This window comes from Microcaecilia unicolor, chromosome 4 (genome assembly GCF_901765095.1).
Source record: "Microcaecilia unicolor chromosome 4, aMicUni1.1, whole genome shotgun sequence".
NCBI classification, from domain to species: Eukaryota; Metazoa; Chordata; class Amphibia; order Gymnophiona; family Siphonopidae; genus Microcaecilia; species Microcaecilia unicolor.
The window spans coordinates 38,037,620-38,061,561 of record NC_044034.1 but is presented as its reverse complement, the minus strand read 5'-3'; the positions used below and the strand labels follow the sequence as shown (position 1 = coordinate 38,061,561).

The 23,942-nt window shown below is 43.0% G+C and overlaps 1 protein-coding gene across 1 annotated transcript in view; it reads right to left on the bottom strand.

Annotated features, from left to right (window-relative positions):
• Positions 1-23,942, bottom strand: part of TMEM135 (transmembrane protein 135) — a 351,789-nt gene that overhangs the window by 315,808 nt on the left and 12,039 nt on the right. The window contains exons 2-3 of the mRNA XM_030200157.1: positions 17,714-17,841; positions 11,950-12,042 (exon numbers count right to left, since the gene is read on the bottom strand). Coding sequence (XP_030056017.1) covers positions 11,950-12,042; positions 17,714-17,841 — 221 coding nt within the window. The remainder of the gene's footprint in view (positions 1-11,949; positions 12,043-17,713; positions 17,842-23,942) is intronic.

The window sequence follows — 23,942 nt, the reverse complement described above, 5'->3', positions numbered from 1 at the left end:
TGTAGGTCTGGAGCTCCTTGAGGCTTTTTCCTTCCTCGTGGTATGATATGCTATATTTCCACATATTTTCTTGTCATATTAGTGGGTCACTGTTTTTGATTTATTTTCTGTTAAAGAGTTAAGTGATTCTGCATCCATTTATGTGTGTACAGAGTATTTTCTAAAGAAGACAGACATCCATGTGCCTTTACAAATTAGGCTCCCTGATCCAGACCCAATAGGGCACAAATACTGAAGCACAAATTTATGCTTGCTTACTTTGATAAAGGTGTAAATATGTGCACAAGCATCAAACATATAAACGGCGAGTGACCGACTCACTCGCAAATACGCAGTAGAGACTTCCCTCTCTGTCCCGCCCCCGCGTCAATACGTGATGACGAGGGCGGGACAGAGAGGAAAACTGTGCCGCCGAGGTTGATACCGCTCCCCCCGCCCGCCCGCCTGAGATCGCCGCTACCGTTCCTCCCCCCCACCCGGCCTGGGCCCTCTCTCCGCTACTAACACATCCATTCGCCGGAATGCAGAATGCACATCAGCTGAGCTGCCGTCGGCCTTCCTTCCCTGCCTGTGTCCCGCCCTCGCTGACGTTACGTCACAGGAGGGCGGGACACAGGCAGAGAAGGAAGGGCTGACGGCAGCTCAGCTGATGTGCGTGCTGCGTTCCGGCGAATGAATGTGTAAGTTTAGTAGCGGAGAGAAGGCCCAGGCCAGGTGGAGGGATGGCGGCAACTCCGGGGGTGGGGGGGGGGGACGGTAGCGGTTGCGACCTCGCAGGGAGGGGGGAGGGGGAAGGAAAACCCCAATACCAGCCCGTTTTTACGGGCTCAACGGCTAGTATTATATAAACTACATACACATATTACAACTCCACCTTCACTTTGCCCAAATTAAGCCTCTGGAGCAACCTACATGCAGGCTTTACATGAGAAAATTGCTTCATATCATTTTTCCCTTTGGATGAATATTGGCGCTGACTGCCAAGCTCGGAGAAGTTCTGGCAACTGGAAGAGGAGGTCTTCAGCTGGTGGGGCTTCGGAATCCCTGCCAGATACAGCAAGAGTCATATGCATAGTTTAACTGCTTCATTTGGTAGAGGGGGGGGGAAGGGATATGGAGCTCAGTTTAGTGGCAGGGTGGGGGGGGGGGGGGGCAGGAGCATACCAAGCCAGAACTGCGCCCTGTGCAATATGCCACCGGGCACCCTACCCTGCCCACTGTGCTATGGCCAAGAAGAGGAGAGAGTGGATAGGGAACAATTTTGGTGCAGCTGCACTGCTCACACAGCCCTCGGTACAGCCCAGATAAGGAATGAATTTTCTGCCCCTTCACTCAGATGGTCATTAGTTAGCAGTCTCTTTCCATCACCAACACACACACACACAGTTACTCTCTCGGCCCCCACCTCCTACCAGATGGTGACACCGGGCTCCATTATTTTTCCTAGGCCCCCTTCTCTCATCATGGCTGCAAGCAACAGTCCTGCCCCCTCTGATGCAGAGCCTGGCATTGAGTGTAAGGCTCTGTGAGCCAATCAGCTGGTGCTTGTAGCCACAATGGGACTAACAGGTTTGAGGGGAGGGGTTGGATCTGGGGAAAGAGAGGCTGGGGTAGATAATGGAGCATGGCAGTGTGAGGCAAGAAGGAGAGATGCCTGAGGGGAGAAGGGGTTGAGATGGGAAGATGCTGGACTGGGGAGGGAGGAAGAAAAGAGACTCTTCAATATGTGTGCTGCAGCATTTGTGGGGGGGGGGGGGGACAATGCTCCACAAACTATGCCCATGCCAAGGGTGTGCCAATTTTGTTGGATCTCTGTGTGTGGCAATACTGTTCCTGTTTACAATAAAAATTATGTTCACACAGCTGTTGTCCATGCAGCTGTGATATCCTTAATTAAAATAGCTTTCATTAGGCTACTCTCCTCTGACCTGCTTGCTGTTTTATTCAGAATGGCCATAATACCTGCAGCTGACATACAGCCTGGTTTTCCTTTCAGGTTTCACTTTCAGAGGAGAGAAAGAGAGAGGAACAGCAAAAACTGGGGGATTAAGGAGGGGTCATGCTTTAATCCATCCAGTTGCCAGCTGCTCAATCAGAGCGCCTTTTTGTAACTTGGACGTGACTGTAACAGATCTAGATAAACTGTACTTCTTTTTAGACATGGACGTTTCTTCCCGTTCGAAAACCAATGAAAGACATCCTACCTTCGGACCCTCCCAAGTCCAGCCCGAAACATGACCCCTTGCTATCTGGATGAATTGCAGAGTGAAACATCCAACTTCTGAATTTTCAAAATCAGGATTTGGACATTTTTAGCAGATGGATATCTTAAAATGCCTAAAAAAAAAAAAAGCTACTCAAGACCTTCCTTTTTGGCACAGCGTATGCTGTGAGCCCTTCTGGAGCCACACCATTTTAACCCGCGGCTCTCTCTCTCTCTCTCTATGGTAACTTAACACCTTTCCTCTCTTCCTTTTCCTCCTCAGTTACTTCTTTCTCCCTCTTGTGACCTTGTATTTTTTGTACTATTGTTTGCTTTTTAACTATTGTACGCCACATTGAGCCTGCCCTTGGGTGGGAATACTGTGGGATATAAATGTCATAAATAAATAAATAAATATGGGCTATCCTTTCAGGAAAGGCAGAACCAAAATATTCCATTACACTCCTGTCAAGGTGTACAGCTGTTTGATCAAAAATTTTAATCACAATTAATCAATCGATTAAAAATGTAATCACATTTTAATGATGGTCCTCAAGAACCCCTCCCCAAGAAAATCCAACCTCCTCGTGATGCCCCCACACAGCATCCACCCCCCCCCACCACCACCACCAATGACACCCACAAGAACATCCACCCTCCTCCCAATGACCCCAAATATATCCACTTCCAGAGCACTTCCTTCTGGGCCCCCTGCTATAGCATCCATACCCCCGCTAAACTCCCCACCTAAATGCATTTACCCCCTTTCCAAGGACACACCCCACCTCCGTAGGCCCCTGGGCCTAAATGAAAGGTACTCTGCTAGTCTAGAGTACAGCAGGCAACAGCAATCCCCAGCTGCAACCTCTAGCAGTAGTCTAGTGCTGGCCCTTGGATCTTATGCAGGTGCCAACCAATATTCAGCTGGGACCCGCATAAAACACTTATGTGGGCCCCCAGAATATTAGCCAAGAACCCCATAAGGGGAAGCAGGTCCTCCAATTCCCCTCTCAAATCCCATACCCCCCCCTTCCCAACCACACTTCTGATACAAATTTTCTCTCACTCCTTCCACCGAAGAGATCTCTGTCCTCCACCATGCCCCTCCCCTCGCTGGGCCTACCTTTAAGAGCACTGTTGGTATAGAGGGTTCAACAGTTAGAAGCAATGCCCATTCTCTTCCTGACTCTCATGGCTCCAGCCTCAAAATTGCTGCCACAACCTCTGGGGGGGGGGGGGGGGAGGCTCGGTTGGGCCTTCATGATGTAGGGGTGGAAGGGAAGGGGCACCAGTAATCTTGATGCCACTACCCGGAAGTTAACCAGTACCCAGTTAGCGATTTAACCAGGCAGGAGGCTCTCCTGCCTGGTTTAATTGCTTTGAAAATTGATGGTCTTTGTTATCTACTTTCTGATAAGTTTTCCCTCTCCCTAGGACCCTGACATTCAATTTGTTCTCCTCATTGCCTTAGCATCAATAAGTGACAGAGCTCTCACTGTTCAGTATTGATCTTGGATTTTAGTTACGTTTTGGCTACTTGCTTCTGAGTTGAAAATTCCAAGTTCGTTTGCTATACAGCTCTTTTGGCGGGATGGCAAAATACAACAAGCAGCTCATAAGTAACCGAACCCCAGCCAAATAAGCAAAATGTATCTGGCAGACCTACATATTTGTATCGTGACCTGTTCCTAGCAAGTTCTCCAGAAAGAGCAACTTTCCATTAACAGAAAATGCCCTGGCATATAAATATGATATAACTCCAGTGAAGAGTCTGAATGGACACACAAGTCAGTCTTAGAGTCAGTTTGAGATGATGCTGTGCAAGCAGATGCCAATGAAAAACCTAAAATAGATTAACTACTTAAGGACAGATTATGTAATTAAGTTGAGTGTCACAGCCAACTGCTTGCTGAAAATTAAAGTGAGACACAGAAGGACTCAAAATAACTGAAACAGTGTCTTCTCATTATAAGATAATTTATCGTATACCTACTTCCTCTAGCTGCATACATGTGCTAGCTTGTAGAAACATTTCAATAACTCTCTCCAAGTATCTAAATCCATCATTTTCAGATTATGAAGTTAATAAGCGATGTGCTCAATCTTACAATACATTGTGCCCTTATTATTATCAGAGGCTAACTTTATGCCAATATTGTAATAGGTATTAAAATTTCTAACACAACAACACTGTCCCCTATAAGGTGTATTGTGGGATCTAATGGTTGGATGTGGAAGAAGACGGCTGCTAGGTATGAACTAAAAGAGGGATCTTGCACACTCAGCTGCTGAAGAGAACGAAGTACAATCGAGGAATACACCAGAAACTGTCTTCAGTATGCAACGATATCCTATAGACAGTCACACTGTGGCTGGCATCTAGTATATACCCTGGGTAATGTGGACAAAAGGTGCTAGGCATGACTGATCTTTAAAAGCCATCATCTACTACTAGAAGCACCATCCAAGACAAAGCAAGAAAAGCAGTAGTGTAAGTTAGATTTCAGTTATTAGCTAGTTGTATGTACAGATTTCTGTCTCCGAAAACCTGTTTTAATCTCTTCATAGTAAATCTCCAAAAGTAAATGTCACATTTCATTTCACGCATCACTGCTAGAAATGATAAGATAAGGGGCATGAAATAACAGCCTTAAGATCAAGCCCCCAGTGCTAGAGGGCCTGTCTGAAGATACTGAGACCATGTGTGTACTTTTTCCTCTTCTAAAATCAATAAAAGGCTGTGATCATGCAGATCATCTGTCACACAGAGTTAATGTTGTGCCAATACAGGGAGTAGTGTCTGATTTCAGAAATAATATATGTTAAACTCACACACAATCATGAAAAGGTAAACATGCTAAAGGGAACATGGTTTTTACTGCTAGCAGCAGGACAGAATACCATTTAGCAGCCAATAAAAGAGAAAAATGAGCAAAGCTCTACGTTAAAAAAAAAAAAAAAAGACAAAACATTACAATGCAAATTTTAACAAAGCCAAAGATTTTGACTTGAAAATAATCATGTCCATTTACCTTTCTTGGAGATTATCAATAGCACAAAAACAGATCTGTTCACATTTCTTTTTAAAATAAATTCTTTATAAAACACTAGTAAAACATGCCCATTTCTGGTGCAAATGAAACGGGCGCTAGCGCGGTTTTCCTCCCGAACCCCCTCCTCAACCCCTACTCACCGGCGTTGCTTGTGTTGCGGCTGCGGTGCCCGGGAACTGTTCTCATGCCTCCGATGCCCCGGATTCGCCACTTGCGTCCTGGCTCCACCTCCTCATGACCCGTTTGTTCCCTACATCTCCCGGACCCCCTCCTCCCCCCTTACTCACCGGCGTTGCTTGTGTTGTGGCTGCAGGGCCCGGGAACTGTTCTCTTGCCTCCGATGCCCCGGATTCGCCACTTGCGTCCTGGCTCCACCTCTTCATGACCCGTTCGTTCCCTACGTCTCCCGAACCCCCTCCTCCCCCCCCCTACTCACCGGCGTTGCTTGTGTTGCGGCTGCAGGGCCCGGGAACTGTTGTCATGCCTCCGATGCCCCGGATTCGCCACTTGCGTCCTGGCTCCATCTCCTCATGACCCCTTCGTTCCCTACGTCAGTTCGGTCGTGACGTTGGTTGTGACGTCATCACGGTGGACGCGAAGGCGTAACAGACAGGTAAGGGCAGTGGAGAGGCTTCACCACCATGAATCCACGAACCCTTCACGAAAGTGGGTGGAGCTTGAGTGGCTTCATTCGAAAGTTGAGGTTGCGAATTATGTCCAGATGGGGCGTGGCTGAGGGCGGGTGTATGAGTGAGAGTGAGAATGAGTGGTGTGAGAGGCTGCAACAGTACAGGGCTTCAGTGTTTCCCTGCCACACAGTGAGCTTCAGAATTGGAGGTGAGAATTATTTATATAGATGTCCCCTCCCAACACATTTGACATGACTTATTTGTAAGTATTTGATATTCTGCCCTTCATAAATTAAAAATCAAAGCATCAAATAGAATACCAGTAAACACATACAAACACCCTCCCTTTCCCCATGTCTTTACAAACAGTTGTTAAACCCCTTACTTGGAGCCAAACTGTTTTTGCAACCTTAAAATGAAGCAAGAGGAAAAGGATATCTGGGAAAAGCAGCAAAGGAATACCAGACAAATCATCTCCAGAATACAGGAGAGTAACCAGCAACAGATGTCTCACTCAAATGTCTTATCCCGGGTAATGTACATGCTATCAGAAAAAGTGTCTTGCAGCCACAACATGCTGAGTAACATAGTAGATGACGGCAGAAAAAGACCTGCATGGTCCATCCAGTCTGCCCAAGACAAACTCATATGTGTATACCTTACCTTGAATTTGTACCTGTCCTTTTCAGGGCACAGACCATATAAGTCTGCCCAGCAGTATTTCCCGCCTCCCAACCACCAGTCCCACCTCCCATCACCGGCTCTGGTACAGACCGTATAAGTCTGCCCTCACCTATCCTCGCCTCCCAACCACCACCCCCTCTTCCCCCCACCTGCTCCGCCACCCAGTTTCAGCTAAGCTTCTGAGGATCCATTCCTTCTGCACAGGATTCCTCTATGCATATCCCACGCATGTTTGAACTCCGTTACCGTTTTCATCTCCACCACCTCCCGCGGGAGGGCATTCCAAGCGTCCACCACCCTCTCCGTGAAAAAATACTTCCTGACATCTTTCCTGAGTTTGCCCCCCTTCAATCTCATTTCATGTCCTCTCGTTCTACCGCCTTCCCATCTCCGGAAAAGATTCGTTTGCGGATTAATACCTTTCAAATATCTGAACGTCTGTATCATATCACCCCTGTTCCTCCTTTCCTCCAGTGTGCATCTCACTGCTATTTGAGACACCCTTCCCATATTACTATAGCCTGCACCTGCTTAAGAACAGCATTCTACTACTACTCAATAGTACATAAGTACATAAGTAATGCCATACTGGGAAAAGACCAAGGGTCCATCGAGCCCAGCATCCTGTCCACGACAGCGGCCAATCCAGGCCAAGGGCACCTGGCAAGCTTCCCAAACGTACAAACATTCTATACATGTTATTCCTGGAATTTTGGAGTTTTCCAAGTCCGTTTAGTAGCGGTTTATGGACTTGTCCTTTAGGAAACCGTCCAACCCCTTTTTAAACTCTGCTAAGCTAACCGCCTTCACCACTTTCTCCGGCAACGAATTCCAGAGTTTAATTACACGTTGGGTGAAGAAAAATTTTCTCCGATTTGTTTTAAATTTACTACACTGTAGTTTCATCGCATGCCCCCTAGTCCTAGTATTTTTGGAAAGCGTGAACAGACGCTTCACATCCACCTGTTCCACTCCACTCATTATTTTATATACCTCTATCATGTCTCCCCTCAGCCGTCTCTTCTCCAAGCTGTATAGCCCTAGCCTCCTTAGTCTTTCTTCATAGGGAAGTTGTCCCATCCCCGCTATCATTTTAGTCGCCCTTCGCTGCACCTTTTCCAATTCTACTATATCTTTCTTGAGATGCGGCGACCAGAATTGAACACAATACTCAAGGTGCGGTCGCACCATGGAGCGATACAACGGCATTATAACATCCTCACACCTGTTTTCCATACCTTTCCTGATAATACCCAACATTCTATTCGCTTTCTTAGCCGCAGCAGCACACTGAGCAGAAGGTTTCAGTGTGTTATCGACGACGACACCCAGATCCCTTTCTTGGTCCGTAACTCCTAACGTGGAACCTTGCATGACGTAGCTATAATTCGGGTTCTTTTTTCCCACATGCATCACCTTGCACTTGCTCACATTAAACATCAATAGTGAAATCACTCCTCCTGCTCTCTGCCTACAGTAATGTCTACTGAGTGTAAAGCAACACTATAAATACAATGCCACTTGCTTTTCATGTGGAGCTCGATTATCTCACTATAAAAACCATCTCATTAAAAATACAGACTTAATTATCCATTGTCTAAAGAGCATTTTTTTTTTTTTTGCTGATCATAAATGAAAAGTGAAGTTCTCTATAACTGACACGTACATGTTGGGATGGGAGATATCATCTCGGTCATGAGAACAAGAAATGACTTGCTTGACCATCAGACAACAATAGTCCATCAAGACAAACAAATCGTAAGACAGAACACAGAGCAAAAGAACAGGGCAAACAAAACATTTAAAAAGAACAAGAAACAGAGCAAGCAAAAAAAAAAAAAAAAAAAAACAACCAACCTCCCGCTCAAGAACCTGTAGGAAGGACGACGTTTTAAAGTCTTTCTGAAAAGCAGTAAAAGAATATTCCTGATGCATAAGGGCAAAATATTCCAAAATGAAAGGGATAACACAGAAAAAAACAGAAGACGCGTAGAGGGGCATTTTCGATATGATGTTCAAGTCCAAATTGAGACGTTTTGCAGAAAACGTCTCAAAAAAACATGTAGCTCACAGTCATAAACTGAACCAGAAAAAAGTCTAAATTTTTGTTTGTTATGGCTTTGAGCTAGACGTTTTCATGCTCAACACATTCATCTCTAATTACCATGTTCAAAAAAAAAATAGTCCCAGGTAAAAACATTGAAAAACAAGCCATAGGGACATCTGTCTGGCAGCATTCCTAGTAAACTGGCACTCAGACATCTCCAGCAGGGCAGAGGGGCAGCCTAGTGACCAGTACAGACTTAGGTACAAATCCCACCTAAACCCCTTCGTATTCTATAATGAACCCCTCAGGAACAGAGAAAACCTACTGTACCTAAAAGTCCACCACTACAATAGCCCTCAAGCTTGCAGGTCACTTATATAGTTAGGTACAGGAGGAATTTCTATATTCCAGGAGGGCTCATATATTTGTACTGAAATTAAAGAGTTAAAGTGGGAATCAAACCTTGGTCCCATCGTTCACTGTCCACTGCATTGACCACTAGGCTACTCCATCCACTTGTTTCTTAGAAACGGCCATAATATCTGGAGCTGTCAGAGAAGAGTGGTATCTACTATCACATCTTTGGGGTTGGGGGGGGGGAGGTCAGTGATCACTGGGGAATTAAGAGGAGATCATCCCATTAACCCTCCAGTGGTCAGCTGGTCAGTCAGAGCACCTTTTTGTGACTTAGTTGTGACTAAAACTAGTCTACATAAAAACATGCTTCTTTTATGCCCTGGACCTATTTTTCTGTTCCATTATCGCTGAAAAACATCCAGATGTTAAGCCTGCCAAAGTCCTGTCCAAAACACCCCCTTGTGATTTAGATGAACTGCAGTGTAAAACGTCCCAAATCTGCATTTCGAAAATCGTGACTTAAAACGTTTTTGTGAGAAAAACATCTGCCACATTTGAGACTTTCTCTTTTTTTTTTTTTTTTTTTAAATGAGCACCATAATGTTCAATCTAGCTCTAGAGTTAAGGGGAACAAAGAGCAAAGCAGCCTGGAAAGATCATAATGTCCAGTTTGGTGCATAGAAATAAGGCAATCCACAAGGTACAATGGTTGATCAGAGTGCAATATTTATACTCATCTTTGCCTCCTTCTGAGAAAATGCTTTGAATTCCTTGCCCACTCCAGTACTACTACTACTACTATTTGACATTTCTAAAGCGCTACTAGGGTTACGCAGCGCTGTACAATATAACATAGAAGTAGTACATCAAGATGTTGTAGTAGATCTAGTCTATCGGGCCTTAAGTAATACTTTGAGAGCAGGACCGAAAGTTGTTAAAAGTGTATGTAGCTGGATAAAGGAACGACTTATGTGGTACTCCAAGACTTGGTGGTAGAGCTAGTTCTGTTCAACATCTGTTTGCAACAGTGACGGAGATTTGAGAGTATGCCAATGAATCTATAACAGGGTATACACACTGGAAAGTAAGAAAAATTGAATGGGACTTGAAAAATCTAGAAGAACAGAGAAATCATGGCTTTGGAAACTGTTCTAATAAAAAAAATGCAAAATCATGCTGAGTTACAAGATTCCATTAGCCACTTATGAATTAGAAGGGTAAGAATTGGCATCAGTTAAGCAAGAAAAATCACGGCAGAATCATCTTAATTAAAGGTTGCCAGTCAGTCTGACAAAAACAATGACGAAAGCAATAATATGTAGTACTCAAACCATAAGAATAGGTATTAACATTAGGGAGGAAAAGTAATATTGTACAGAAAACTGGTGAAACCCCATCTCATGAACTGTGCCCAGGTCTGGAAAGGAATTTCTTGCAAAAAAAAAATTGAATAAAAAGCAGTTCAGGAAAGGGCTACCAAAATGTTACAAGGCCTTTAATACACATATAACATACATAAATGGTTAAGGAATTCAAAGTATTTATTTCATTTATTTTTGTTACATTTGTCGCCCACAATTTCCCACCACTCCGGTGTGAACAAATAAAGAGTGGATAGTACAACTGATTAGATTTGGTGTGGTTCATCCCATGCAGATTGCAAGGGTGGGATAATGAGGTAAGGGACTGAGTGTTGTCCATTTCCTAGTTTAATTGTTGTGTTTCATTATTCGGTGTTTATGTCAGTTTTGTGGGGTATGCCTTTTTGAAAAGGTGAGTCTTTAGGGTTTTCTTTGTAAGTTTAGATGATTATTCATGGTTTTCAGGTCTTTTGGTAATGTATTCCAGAGCTGTGTGCATATGTAGGAAAAGATGGACGAATATGTTGATTTATACTTCAGGCTCTTGCATCTTGGGAAGTGAAGGTTTGGGTACATTCTTGCTGATTCATGTTTCTAATTGGTAAGTCAATTAGTTCAGACATGTAGCCCAGAGCTAGGCCATGGATTATTTTGTGAACCAAAGTACAAATCTTGAAGGCAATACGTTCTTTGATTGGTAGCCAGTGCAGTTTTTCACAAAGGGGTTTTGCGCTTTCAAATCTTGTTTTACCATAGCTAAGCCTGGCTGCCATGTTCTAAGCAGTCTGAAGTTTCCTTAAGATTTGTTCTTTGCATCCCATTGCAATAATCAACGTGGGTTAATACCATTGTTTGAATCATGTTATGAAAAGTTTCCCTCGGGAAGAATTGTTTTCCCGTTTGAGTTTCCACATTGTGTGGAACATTTTCTTTGTAGCGGCAGTGGCTTGGCTCTCTAGAGTTAAGTTGCTGCCTATGGCAATGCTGAGGATTTTCAGGTTGTCTGAGATTGGGAGAGTGTATTCCGGGGTATGAATGGTATTCTATCAGAAGGAGGCAAAAATGAATACGATGGAAGTATTACAATATCAACCTTCCTTCAATCAGCAGCATTTTTCACAGCAAAAAGACACAAGAACAAGAGGTAGGTTCAAGGAAATACTTCTTTACTCAGAGGGTATAGTTCCCTGTAATTTGCCCACCAGCTAATAAAGTAGTACCTATAATCATGATCAAATTAAAGCATGCTTGAGACAGATACAGAAGGCAATGTTGCAGGCAGGTCAGGGAAAGTTAGGCTACAGATGTGGTTTATGGTTTACTGGGTTCCTACATTATAAAGATATAAAAGTTGGTGAACAGGTCAAACTTTTAGGAAGCCATGTCACTTTGAATGTTTCATGCTTTTTGAAGATATTTTGAAAGTTTGCTACCTCTTGTGGGGGGGGGGGTTCTGATTTGAATATTGACACCATATGATTCCTGTACATGATTTAATTGTTGCTGAAACCTTTACCTTTTCTGTAAATTTTGCTGAACCCAAAGCTATGACAGTAGTAGAAATAAATAAGTGTGTAATACACATATTACATAAAACTATTTAGTGAACGTTTACCTGCTTTTCCTTTCGATCAAGATGGCCATAAAGGAAGCGGGCAATGCAGCACCAAAACCAGCCGACCAAAAGTAGAACTTTCCAAGTATCTTCCTGAAATACAATTTCACACTTAATACACTAAAAATGGAGGTAGAAATATACATTATTGTTATCTGTAGCCTCTCTCCCATGGGTCAGTAGCTAAATCACACTGCACCAGAGACAGAGAGTGAAGGGGTCCTTCCTGTTGTGTTTAAAAGTGCCCCACTGTCCCTTTACTGCTGATACTGTGTGTTGTCCACATCTTAAGGATTTTATTTTGCCCTGCCACATCTTATCTCATCCCACTTTAACCTTCCCAAATAGCTGATTTACTGACCACCTATCAATTTTAGTATCCAGTTCCTGTCTGCACAGCAGGAACTACACATAGGGGTTGTAATGCTATGGATTTACAGCCTGTCTCACTAACACAGACTGCTCAATAACTACCGCGGATTCTTCTGGATTCTTAACAAGTAAAGGAAGCCTTTATTAGAGGAGCTAAATTCTACAATGATTAAGGTATATACAATGATTAGCTATTACACACAATAATGAGAAACAATCATAAACAATCATTACATCACTGGTCTCTATATCTAAGCAATGCAAAGAGTTATTAGACCAGGAAATTAAGCAATAATACACTATACATACAACATCACTGGTCTCCGTCATCCAGGCTCTTATCATCAGCTGGGGGGGCCCAGTTCACAGCGAGAGCTAGGAGCTTCAGACCAGGAACAGACCCTCTGCACGACACGTCTGCCTACAGATGAACCCCCACTCTGCTGTGACAAGCCCTCCCTTTTTATTAGGCTCTGAGCGCATATTCAGAGGTATGGAAAGTTACAGAATGCTTCTCTATTTAGGACTGTGGGAACGTGGTCACATGCTTTCCAAAGTCCAGGTGGCCAAGCTGGGCCCGGAAAAACAAGTGCCATCCTCCCCTTCACATACCAAATTAGTTAGAGCTGTGTCTTATCTTCTGCATCCCAACTTGTTTTTTATATTTACAAGAAATGTTACTTTCGGTCAAAGACAAGATTTCAGAGTGTATTATCGGACAAAAGCAGGGTTGAAAAGCAATCCATTAAGGTAACACTTAATCAATCATTTTTAAACAGAATTACTTCTAATCAACAATACAGACCCCGAGTGCACTGGTCGTTCAAGACAGGGTTGAAAAACAATCTTTAAAATTCACTTCCATTTCATGGGTACACAGATATTTCCAAGAAAGACCCATTTTCTTTTGCCATAGTTGTTTCCAAAGAGTCCACAGATAAGTGCTTTAACTTGGCAGAGCTAAATAGTAAACTTGAGCCAAAGGTGGAATAGATGTCTCGGGCAACTTTAAAACTTCCAGTAGATACTGCCTAAACATTTCAATCGGAGATATATCAGCCTTAGGGAAGTGAATGAAATGCAGATTTTTATTCTGAAGAAGATATTCTCTATCTTATTTTGTAGTAATAAATTGTCTTTCATCAAAGCAGAGTCACATTGACTTTGCTTTTGATTACATAACCTCATCACCCTGAAAAAAAGTTTATAAATCTTGTTCCTCAGTCACCAGCTTGTTACTTAGTATCTGGAGCAGAGAATTTAAAAAAGAAAATTGGGCAGACAACATCTTAACCAGCTCAAAGCAAACCATTGGATTGCATGCGTGCATGTGTGAATGTGCACCTCTTCAGAGCTTTAAAAAAAAAAAAAAGAGTCTTGACTGGGTTTATTTTCCCGGCTGGGTGTTGAGGAATTCCTAGTTGCTTCAAAAAAGAGCACTTTAACCTGATGGGAAATCAGCCAACACAGCTGGTCTGCCAGCCAGGGTGGTCACTGGAAGGGACGCGAGCAATGACCCAAGCATCGGCAATTAAATGCAGGAATCTGATCCATTGGGGCTGGGTTTCCCTGGACAGCTTTGGGAAGCATGGTGTGGGCCTGTGGGCACAGCAGCACCACAAGTTCCATTTGCCCCTCATGTGATGGGGCCTTGGATGCTCAGGAACCAACTGGAGAAACTTTGAGGCACTGCCTGAGTACCCTGTCAGTCATGTCGTTCCTGACTCTGGTGGGATCAGCGAAGGAACAAGATAGACTTGAGGTGGAAGCTCCAGAGGGGTCCTGATGCCCTGATATTGGGTGGCCTTCAAGGGTCCCCAGGAAACTTAGGGCCACATTTGCTGAAGCCATCTCTGAATACTTGCAGCAGGTGTTTGCAGGGGTTAAATTCCTTGCTTGAGGGGATCCCCCTATGACCATGGAAAGTCCCCAAGGTTTAGAAGCCTTGGCACGTTTCTTAAAAAGGCCAAGATGGCAGAGTGGGAGTTTGAATATAGATCAGACTCTATGTCCACCTGCATCCTCCCCAGAGGACCCATGGGGCTGGAGGAAGATAACCTCAAGGGCTCCCTTTGGGATGCAGTGTGAGGCTGAGGGTGACCTCTACCTGGACAAATAGGAAGATACCCCAGTGGTAGGATCATTCCAGAGGGAAGAACTTGGTCATCTGATTGGCACAGTGATCTCAGCCCTATGAATTTCAGTAGTGCCCCAGACAGAAACGTCAGGTGGGGACTCCATCCTCGAGGGGTTTTGGAAGCCACCCAAGGCCTTCCCATTGCAAAGGGTGCTGCCTCAGATAGTTTTGGCAGAGTGGGAGGTCCTGCTACCAAGCTCCTGGGGGTACCAAGCTCCTGGGAAGGCTACATCCATTACCTTATGGCAACCGGGATATGTTGTTCTACCTGCCTAAGGTAGGTGCCCTGGTCAACACAGCTATCACTAAGAAAACCATGATCCTAGTATAAGGGTGTTTGGCCCTGAAGGATGCCCACGATCAAAAGGTTGACCAACTTCTAAAGCAGACATTTGCGTCCTTGGCAATTCAGATCTTTGTATCCCTGGCTCTCTTGAGATAAGCCCAGCAATTGTCAGCATACAGTCTGGGCAGCCTTCTTAACTGATGCACTCTAAGACTGATCTTCATGGGTACTGGTGTCTTAGTGGTGGCCCATCTGTGGCTGCAGCTTTGCCACTGGGTAGACAATCTGGCCTTCAAAGAATGCCTGAGCAACCTGCCCTTCTGAAGCCACTTGCTCTTTAGAGAGGATGCAGAGAAGTTTATGAAGGACCATGGAGAAATCAGGCCTCAGCATCTTCCAGAGGACCATCTTCAGATATATGCATGCTCCACAGGGGAACAATGGTGTTCTAAGGACTGAGGATAATGCCAGGGCAAGTGACCCCTGGCTAGTTCTGCAGCCCCAAAATCACAGAAAGGAAAGCCCTTTTGTGGAGCTCATAGGGCAAGAGATTTCAGTACCTTGTCCTCCCTGACAGGGTCAGTAGTGCCCAGTGAGGATCAGCAGGGCCCCTCCGAGGTTCAGGTGGAGGCAGGCTCTGTCAATTTTACCATTCAGGCACGCTACGTTTTTTCCCCATCTGCAAAGGGATTATAATCTAATTTTGTTCCTGAGGCAATGAAGTGGCTTGCCCAAAATCACAAGGAGCATCAGTGGGATATAAATCCTCTTTCCTCTTTGCCAGCCTGCTCACGCCAACCCTCAAGTCTTCTCTCTGACTTAACGTCCCACATCCGCATAGACCGCTGCAGAAAAAAAAGGTGAGGCACATGCCATCACTGCAGAGAGGATGTATTGTACACCATACTTGCAACTGGAAGGGCTAAAGAGCTCTGGCTAGAAGCTAGCTTCAGACTGGGAGCATGTTGGTGCAGAAGGCTGTAGCTCTGCCCTGAGGCCTCTTGGGGGATTCTGATCATTCAAAGCTGAGCAAACCAGAAGCGGTATGCATAGGGTCCAAGAGGTAAACCCTGCAACTCCACCCTTAAGGGAACTGCATTGGCTCTCAGGAATTACAATGGATTGCTGTGAACGCCACCTTTTTCTGTGCAAAATGAAAGCTGTTGAGTTATGTGCAGGAAAGCCTAGTGGGAGATCTGTGAACACTTAGCAGAGCTGGTCCTGCCACTGATGGACTACCAGGCATCCAACTAGGGTGGCAGAATTTGGGGAGCGGCAGTATGGCTCAAGCACAGTAGGAAAGTAACATGTCAATAATGCTTAAGCATGGCTAACTAGATAGCACCATCGGTCAGTATTTGCTTTAAAATTGTTGGTTTTGAATGCATGATATTTGTGGCTATAAAGATAGCAGAATGATTAAAATCTTAATAAACTTTAATCACAATCTTAATACTCGTTTGTTAAATGACAAAATATACCCTTAAAAAACTGATGGTGTGCCTTGACAATTTTTCTGCTGTGAGTGTGTCGCGAGATGAAAAAGGTTGAAAATTGTTGCTTTAATGCCTTACAGTGTAACTGCAAGGGGGGAGGGTGTGCACATGGCCAGAGCATGGGAGGGGCATGGGTATGTCTCCAACTTATGCATATAGAATACTATAAGTTATGCATGTCGCATGGTGCACCCACTTACACCTGCAATTCACCAAGCACAAATGTTTGTACCTCACTGCCAGAGTTCCAACTGGGGTTTATGCTAGTATTCTATTACGGAACCTTGGCACAGGTGCCACTATGGAATTGGCACTTAGCACCCAGAACGCCTAACTGGAGGCAGCAAGTCACAGAATTTCCCCTTACTATTTAACTTTGAAAACCATATGCGAGTATTATATTGGGCACAATAATTTGACTGAGTTAGCATTTTGTGTATTTAATATTTCCAGTGAAAGTTAATGCTTATAAAAGGTTCTGCAGTAGAAACCAAAATTCTCTGCTGATCCACAGAAACTAAACAAGACACAAGAAACAAAACGAGCCAACATGCCTTAATCTTGCTATGAAGGGACCACCTCTAGAAAGTACAGAATGAGTTATTTTCTATGTCTTTTCAATGTTTAGCATTTCTACTTAGATTGAAATACAAATGCTATGAGAAATTTAATGGATTCCTCCAGCTCATTTCACATCGATTTCCAATTGGTTTTCACATAGTAAAGGACTTTCAGACGCTGCTAACCAAAATCAGATTTTAATTGGTGACCTGGAAGTAAAAGAATCTGAAAACATAAAATGTTACATTTGGAGGCAGTACTATTAAACCAAAAACTTACACACTCACTTTCCACTTTAACTTGACATTACTGCTCGAGTTATTGAACATAATCACTCATATCTCTCCATTTCAAATAAAGGTTTCCCAGTTCCAAAGTCAGGTCTTATGCTCACCGGGCCAGTCAAGGGAGTGGGTAATGTGGATTATGCAAAAGCAGCATTCACAGACCCTGAGGGTATTGTCTCCGTCATTATAGAACATTGACCCCTATTGGCCAGACTTAGGGCCCACAATTGCACAGTTCTGGAAGGAGCCAAAGAGTCAGCACAATGACTGGATTACCTATTTATTTATTTCTGTTTTATTTCTTATATACCATCTGCAAACCCAAAAACTATCAAAGCTGTGTCACTATTATCCAACACAGACTGAACTGGAAGGCAAAAGGTACAGAAATTAACAGGTTTCAATCTGTGGAATAACCAAGGTACTCTGACAAGCAGCATACTCATCCAACATTATTATTTTGGCTCAGTCGTATAACTCTACATCAAGAAAGGTACTAAAAGCCCATAAAAAAAACTATTGTTAAAACTATTGTTAATTTTCAGAACAAATCTCATACAGTTTCCACATGCAAGAAAACCGCATTACCCAGTCCCATACCATTATACAGAGAGTGTTTACGAACCTTAAAATGCAGAAGCAAGCTATGTACAAACTTCCATTTGCAGCCAGAAATGAAGTGGACTGCAAGATTTCAGGTAGTAATTTGTGCACATAATATTCAAATTTTCGTCTTCGGAGGATGGCTGCAATCTATTAAGAGAAAAAAAACAGTGTGTTTTTTTTTTTTTTTTTTACTCAAGCTATTTGCATTTCCGAGACCAAAAAAGGTCAATAATGTCAGCAGCAATCATAACTTTAGACAAAAGATTTAACACAGAGGTCACACATTGCAAACCCAAAACAATGAAAATCCAAGACCAGCCCAATCACCCTCAAGCAATCCAGCATGCTGCTATGGAATACACTTGGCTTTAATCACCCAAACTGGCTGAGCAATTCTAGCCTCCAGGAGGATGGAAGCCATCAGAATAGATCAATTTCCATATATAATGGTCGATAGAAGGGGGCACTTTTACTGGACTCTGAAAGGACATGTTCCCTGGCATTAGAACTAAGGAGTGGGGAAAGAATTTTTTTTTATTATTATTTTTTTGGATTTTTGCTCACATCTTTTTCAGTAGTAGCTCAAGGTGAGTTACATTCAGGTACACTGGATATTTCTCTGTCCCAGGAGGGCTTACAATCTAAGTTTGCACCTGAGGCATTGGAGGGTTAAGTGACTTGCCCAAGATCACAAGGAGCAGCAGTGGGATTTGAACCAGCCACCTCTGGATTTCAAGACCAATGCTCTAACCACTAGGCCACTCCTCCACAGAGGGGAATACTGGTGGTCGCATATATTGGTTCACCGAACTGCAGTCTCCAGCTCACTCATCTGAACACTGGGCTGAAACTTTAGTTAGGATGACTGGAAAAGAAGACTCATCAAGCCTGCACACAGGGTTTCTTTTACAAAGCTGCGTTAGCGATTCCCACATGACAAATGAGAGGAAGCCCACAGGAATTGAACGGCCTTCCTCTCATTTGCCAAACTGAGATTTCGTAGCGTGGCTTTGTAAAAGAAGCCCACCATTATTCTGTGGTTAATTTGTACAAAACCACAATTATGACTATCCAAAATCAAACAAATTTGGAACATGGATGCTGCATTCTCATTGATTCATTTATCTACTAGTAGAGGAGTGTGGTAGCCGTGTTAGTCCACTCTTAAGGTTATCAATAGAAATCAAACAAAATAAAACATGGAAAAGAAAATAAGATGATACCATTTTTATTGGACATAACTTAATACATTTCTTGATTAGCTTTCGAAGGTTGCCCTTCTTCGTCAGATCGGAAATAAGCAAATGTGCTAGCTGACAGTGTATATAAGTGAAAACATTCAAGCATTACTATGACAGTCTGACAGGGTGGGAGGATGGGGGTGGGTCGGAGGTATGCATGGGGACATCAAAGCATATCATTGAAATTCTAACAGGATGGGTGTGGATAGGTGAGGGGTGAGGTGATCAACAGAGACATACAGCTTTATGGTTTATAATGGGCTAGGAACCCCAGATCCTTGTTAAGTCCTTTCTGTTGGGTGTTAAAATATTCAATCATTCTGGAAGTCAGACAATATTTCAAACAATGTAAAAAGCATCTGAATGAAGAAAACAGAAAGTGGCACAAGCACTGGAAAGTTAGATGCAAAAGCATTGATAAGGAAGGCTGGAAAAGAATTTGGAAAGAAATATGCTATAGAGGTAAAAACTCAGTAATAATTTTTTCAAGAACTTTAGATGTAGAAATCCTGTCAGGGATTTTTTTTGTTTGTTACATTTGTACCCCGCGCTTTCCCACTCATGGCAGGCTCAATGCGGCTTACATGGGGCAATGGAGGGTTAAGTGACTTGCCCAGAGTCACAAGGAGCTGCCTGTGCCTGAAGTGGAAATCAAACTCAGTTCCTCAGTTCCCCAGGACCAAAGTCCACCACCCTAACCACTAGGCCACTCCTCCACAATTAGATTACCAAGGTGTAAAAGGGGCATTCAGGAAGGACAAGGCCATGAGAGAGACTAAATAAAGTCTTTGCTTTGGTCTTTAGTTAGAATTGGTGTTTAAAGATGATGATACGGAAGAACTAAACCATATCTCAATAAACTTGGAAGATGTAATAGGCCAAATCAACAAGCTAAGCAGCAACAAATAACCTGTACTGAATGGTATATACACCAGAGTACTGAAAGAACTCAAAAAAGACATTGCAGATCTATTATTAGGTATCTGTAACCTATCATTAAAATTGTGTACAGTACCTGAAGATTGGAAAGATGCCAATCTAATGCCATTTTTTAAAATGGGTTCCAGGGGTGATCCGGGAATCTACAGGCCAGTGAGTCATCAGTGCCGGGCAAAATGGTAGATACCATTATAAAGAACAAAACTACCAAACACAGACAAAAATGGTTTACTAGGACAGAGTCAACATGGATTTAGCCAAGGGAAGTTTTGCCTTACCAATCTGATACATTTTTTTTGAAGGCCTGAATCAACATGTTGATAAAGGTGAGCCAGCTGATGTAGTGAATCTGGACTTTCATAAAGCTTTTGGCAAAGTCCCCTTTGAGAGATTCCTGAGGAAATTAAAAAGCCATGGGATAGGAAGTAATGTCCTGTTGTGGAGTGGGAACTGGTTAAAAGATATAGCACAGGGAGTAGGTTTAAACAGCCAATTCTCTCAATGGAGGAAGGTGACCCATGCAATAACACAGCGATCTGTACTGGATCTGCTGTTTTTTTATATTTTAAGTTCACTTCTCTTTAGTAATTATTTAGAGAGAGTTGTACAAACATTGAGAATTGGTACAATAAATAGGATGAACTTTATACAATAGTAAAGTAAACATAATATGAAACAGAGAACATATAAACATATAACAATCGGGGTAAAGTGAAGATTAAGACGACTTTTTTTTCCAACATTTGTACTCCACCTTATCCAATAATATATTGGTTCAAAGTGGCTTACATTACAAGATGTCAGATACAATTTAACAGGTATGACTTGGATTGATGCATTTCAGGAGAGGGTGAGTTCCGGAAATAGGCTAGGTTTAACAGATTCCCTTGGAGATGAATTTTCTGAAGAAGAAAGCTTTAAGGTGTTTCCTAAAATTGAGATAGTTGGACATACATTTTAGTCCTTTGGGGAGCAAGTTCCATGTCTTGGAGCACATGAAGCTGAAGCATGTTGCCAGGATAGATCTGTACTTTACTCCTTGGAAGTAGGGGAAGTGAAGAATTTAGTTTCTTGCACCTGTAACAGCGTTGCGGTTTGGTAGATCAAGGAGGTCAGTCATGTATTCCGGGGCTAGGCCAGAGATAATCCTGTAGGCCCAGGTGCAGAGCTTGAAGCATACTCATAATTTGATAGACAGCCAATGCAAACTTTTGAGTAGCAGGCTGGCCCTTTCAAAGAATGGCTTCCCGTGTATCAGTCTAGCAGCAGTGTTCTGTGCTGTTTGAAGTTTTTTAAAGGTTTGTTCATTGCATCCAGCATAGATTCCACTGCAGTAGTCTGCATGGGTCAGGAGTAGGGACTGGACTAGGACATGGAAAATTTCTCTGGGAAAGTATCTTTTGACACATTTTAATTTTTGCATGCTGTGGAACATTTTTTTGGTGTCGTTCCAGACCTATGTCTCAAAGGTCAGGTGGCGATCCAGTGCGATTCCGAAAACCTTCAGGTGGTCTGATGTTGGGGTTGAAGTCTTGTTTGGCCAATGATTTTGCAAGCAGCGCCATCATTAGGTTGAAAAGAATTGGTCAGACTGGGGATCCTTGTGGGAGTTCACAGTCAGCTTTCCATGGAGGGTAGAGTTACAGCCCCTACCTTCACCTAATATGATCTGGATTTGAGAAAGCTTTTGAATCATTCTAGTACATTCCTTCCGATGCCAATGTTACCGAGCAGTCTAAGAAAGAATCGGTGATCAACCATGTCCAAGGTCTCGATAAGTTGATTTGCAGGAGTAGGATATTTTGCCCTTTACGGATTTCCTTTTTGAAGCTGGCTAGTGTTATCAAAACCATCTCTGTGCTGAAGTGGGGTCTGAAGTCTGAGTGGGATTCATGTAGAATGTTGAAGTGGGTGAGGTAGTCTACAAGCTGGTTGGCTATCAATCCTTCCATTATTTTTGTAGTAAGGGGCGTGGATGCTACTGGCCTGTAGTTTGTGACCTCTGTCTTGCTTTTTCTTATGTCCTTTGGGATAGGCATCAGCAGTATGTTGCCCTTCTCAGTAGGGAATCGCCCTTTCGAGAACAGAAGTCTAAGTGTTCCTTGAGAATAACTACCTATAGAATGCTAGTTTCCAGGAAAAGGATCTCGGTGTCATCAACAGAAATCTTCTGTTCAGTGCAGCAGCAGCAGCCAAAACAGCAAGAAGAATGTTCAGAATTACTGTACTAGGAAAGGAATAGACAATAAAACAAAAAAATATCATAATGCCTTTTGTTTCTCCATGGTTAAGGCCACAGTATTTTGTGCAATGTTGGTCCCCTACATCTCAAAAGAGATTATAGCAAAATTAGAAAAAAGTACACAGAAGGGCAATCAAAATGATAAAGGAGATGAAACTCCTCTCAAATAAGAAAAGGCCAAATAGGTTAGGGCTCTTCAGCGAGTGGAAGAGAAGGCTGAGAGGAGATATAATAGAGGTCTATAAAATCCTAAGTGGAATTGAACAGTAAAGAATAGGGGAAACGCCATGAGGTTACATAGTTTTAGAAGAAAATATTTTTTTCCCTCAGCACCTATTTAAGCTCTGAACTCGCTGCCTGTGGATGTGATGAAACCAGTTAAAATGTAGCTCTATCTAAAAAACGTTTAGACATATTTTTGGAGGTAAAACCAAAATATACCTGGGGACAACCACTGCTTTTCGCAGGGATGTAAGTAGAATGAACCTTGCTACTCTTAGAGATCCTGCCAGGTACTTTTGACCAGGATTGGCCAATGTTAGAAACAGGATACTGGGCTAAACGGACCTTTGGTCTGACACAATATGGCTATTCTTATTTCTGTACCCAACCTTTGAGGTGAATATGCTAAATGAAGAAGTGAAATGGAGAACTGAAAATAAAGGTTGGGGGTGGGGGAAGAGCTCACTCTTTCTGATCCCCCTCATCTCATCACAGAAAAGGGAAAGAAGAGCAGAGATGGAAGGAAATTATTCCCCCCCTGAGCTTGATTAAAAAATTTCACCCATTTGCATTGATCTATTGCAAAGAACTGAGGGAAGATTTACCCCCCTGTTTACAAAGCTGCGCTAGCAGCTGAACGGCTTTGTGAACAGGGGGCTTAGTTAGTAAGGGGTCCTTTTACTAAGCTGCGGTGATAAGGGGCCTTAGAATGCCCTTATGCGGGTTTTTTCCATGTACTAAGGGTATTTTTACCGCAGCAGTAAAATGGTCAATTTCCCTTTTTTTACATTAATGCACCTTTAAAAAGGTTACCACATCAGCACTTACCAACACCTATTTTGTAAGCAGTAAGGGCTCACTCGGTAATCCCACACTAATCAGTTACCCCCCTCCTCCCCCGTTTAGATGCCGTGTGGCAGTGCTGACACAGCCAATTCAAAGCGAATGGGTTGTATCGGCATTAGCGCACCATAGCCACTAGCACGGCTTAGTAAACAGGGGTAAGCATGTAGATGCATTGATTAGCACAGAAATGCCCCCTCCACTCAAAAATGTAAAAACAATTTCACACAGTTAGCACATGCCGATTTCAAGCTTTTACTGTACAAAACCTGAGCGCGTCCTGCGGTATGCCATTTAAGAAGTGCAGTAAGTGTGTGCTAGGGCCTATGCAGCTTAGTAAAAGGACCCCTAAGTCGTATAAAGCTGAGGAATATCTAGCAAAAAAATAAAATAAAAAGTGCCCAAGAATCCTCAGTTGCTAAAAAGTTTAAAGGTTTTTAATCCTTTGTGAAATGATAAATAATTGCTAATACACATAATATCTCTGGGGATAGTATTCTACCATTTTAATCCCTGATAACCAAAACCTGCTGTAAAAGCTGATTTTTATACCAGATTCTTGCAACTAGCAAAGTGAAGCAAATAATCTCTTGTGCAGCATTTTAATTGAAACAGACTGGTAAAAAAAAAAAACTCTTGCTAGCTACTTAACACAGGTAGGGGCAATAGGCGGGCACGACAATGGCAAAGTGGAGGCATGACTGGCAGAGACAGCTCCTGCACAGATCAATAGCGCACACTGTCACAATTGCCAATAGCAT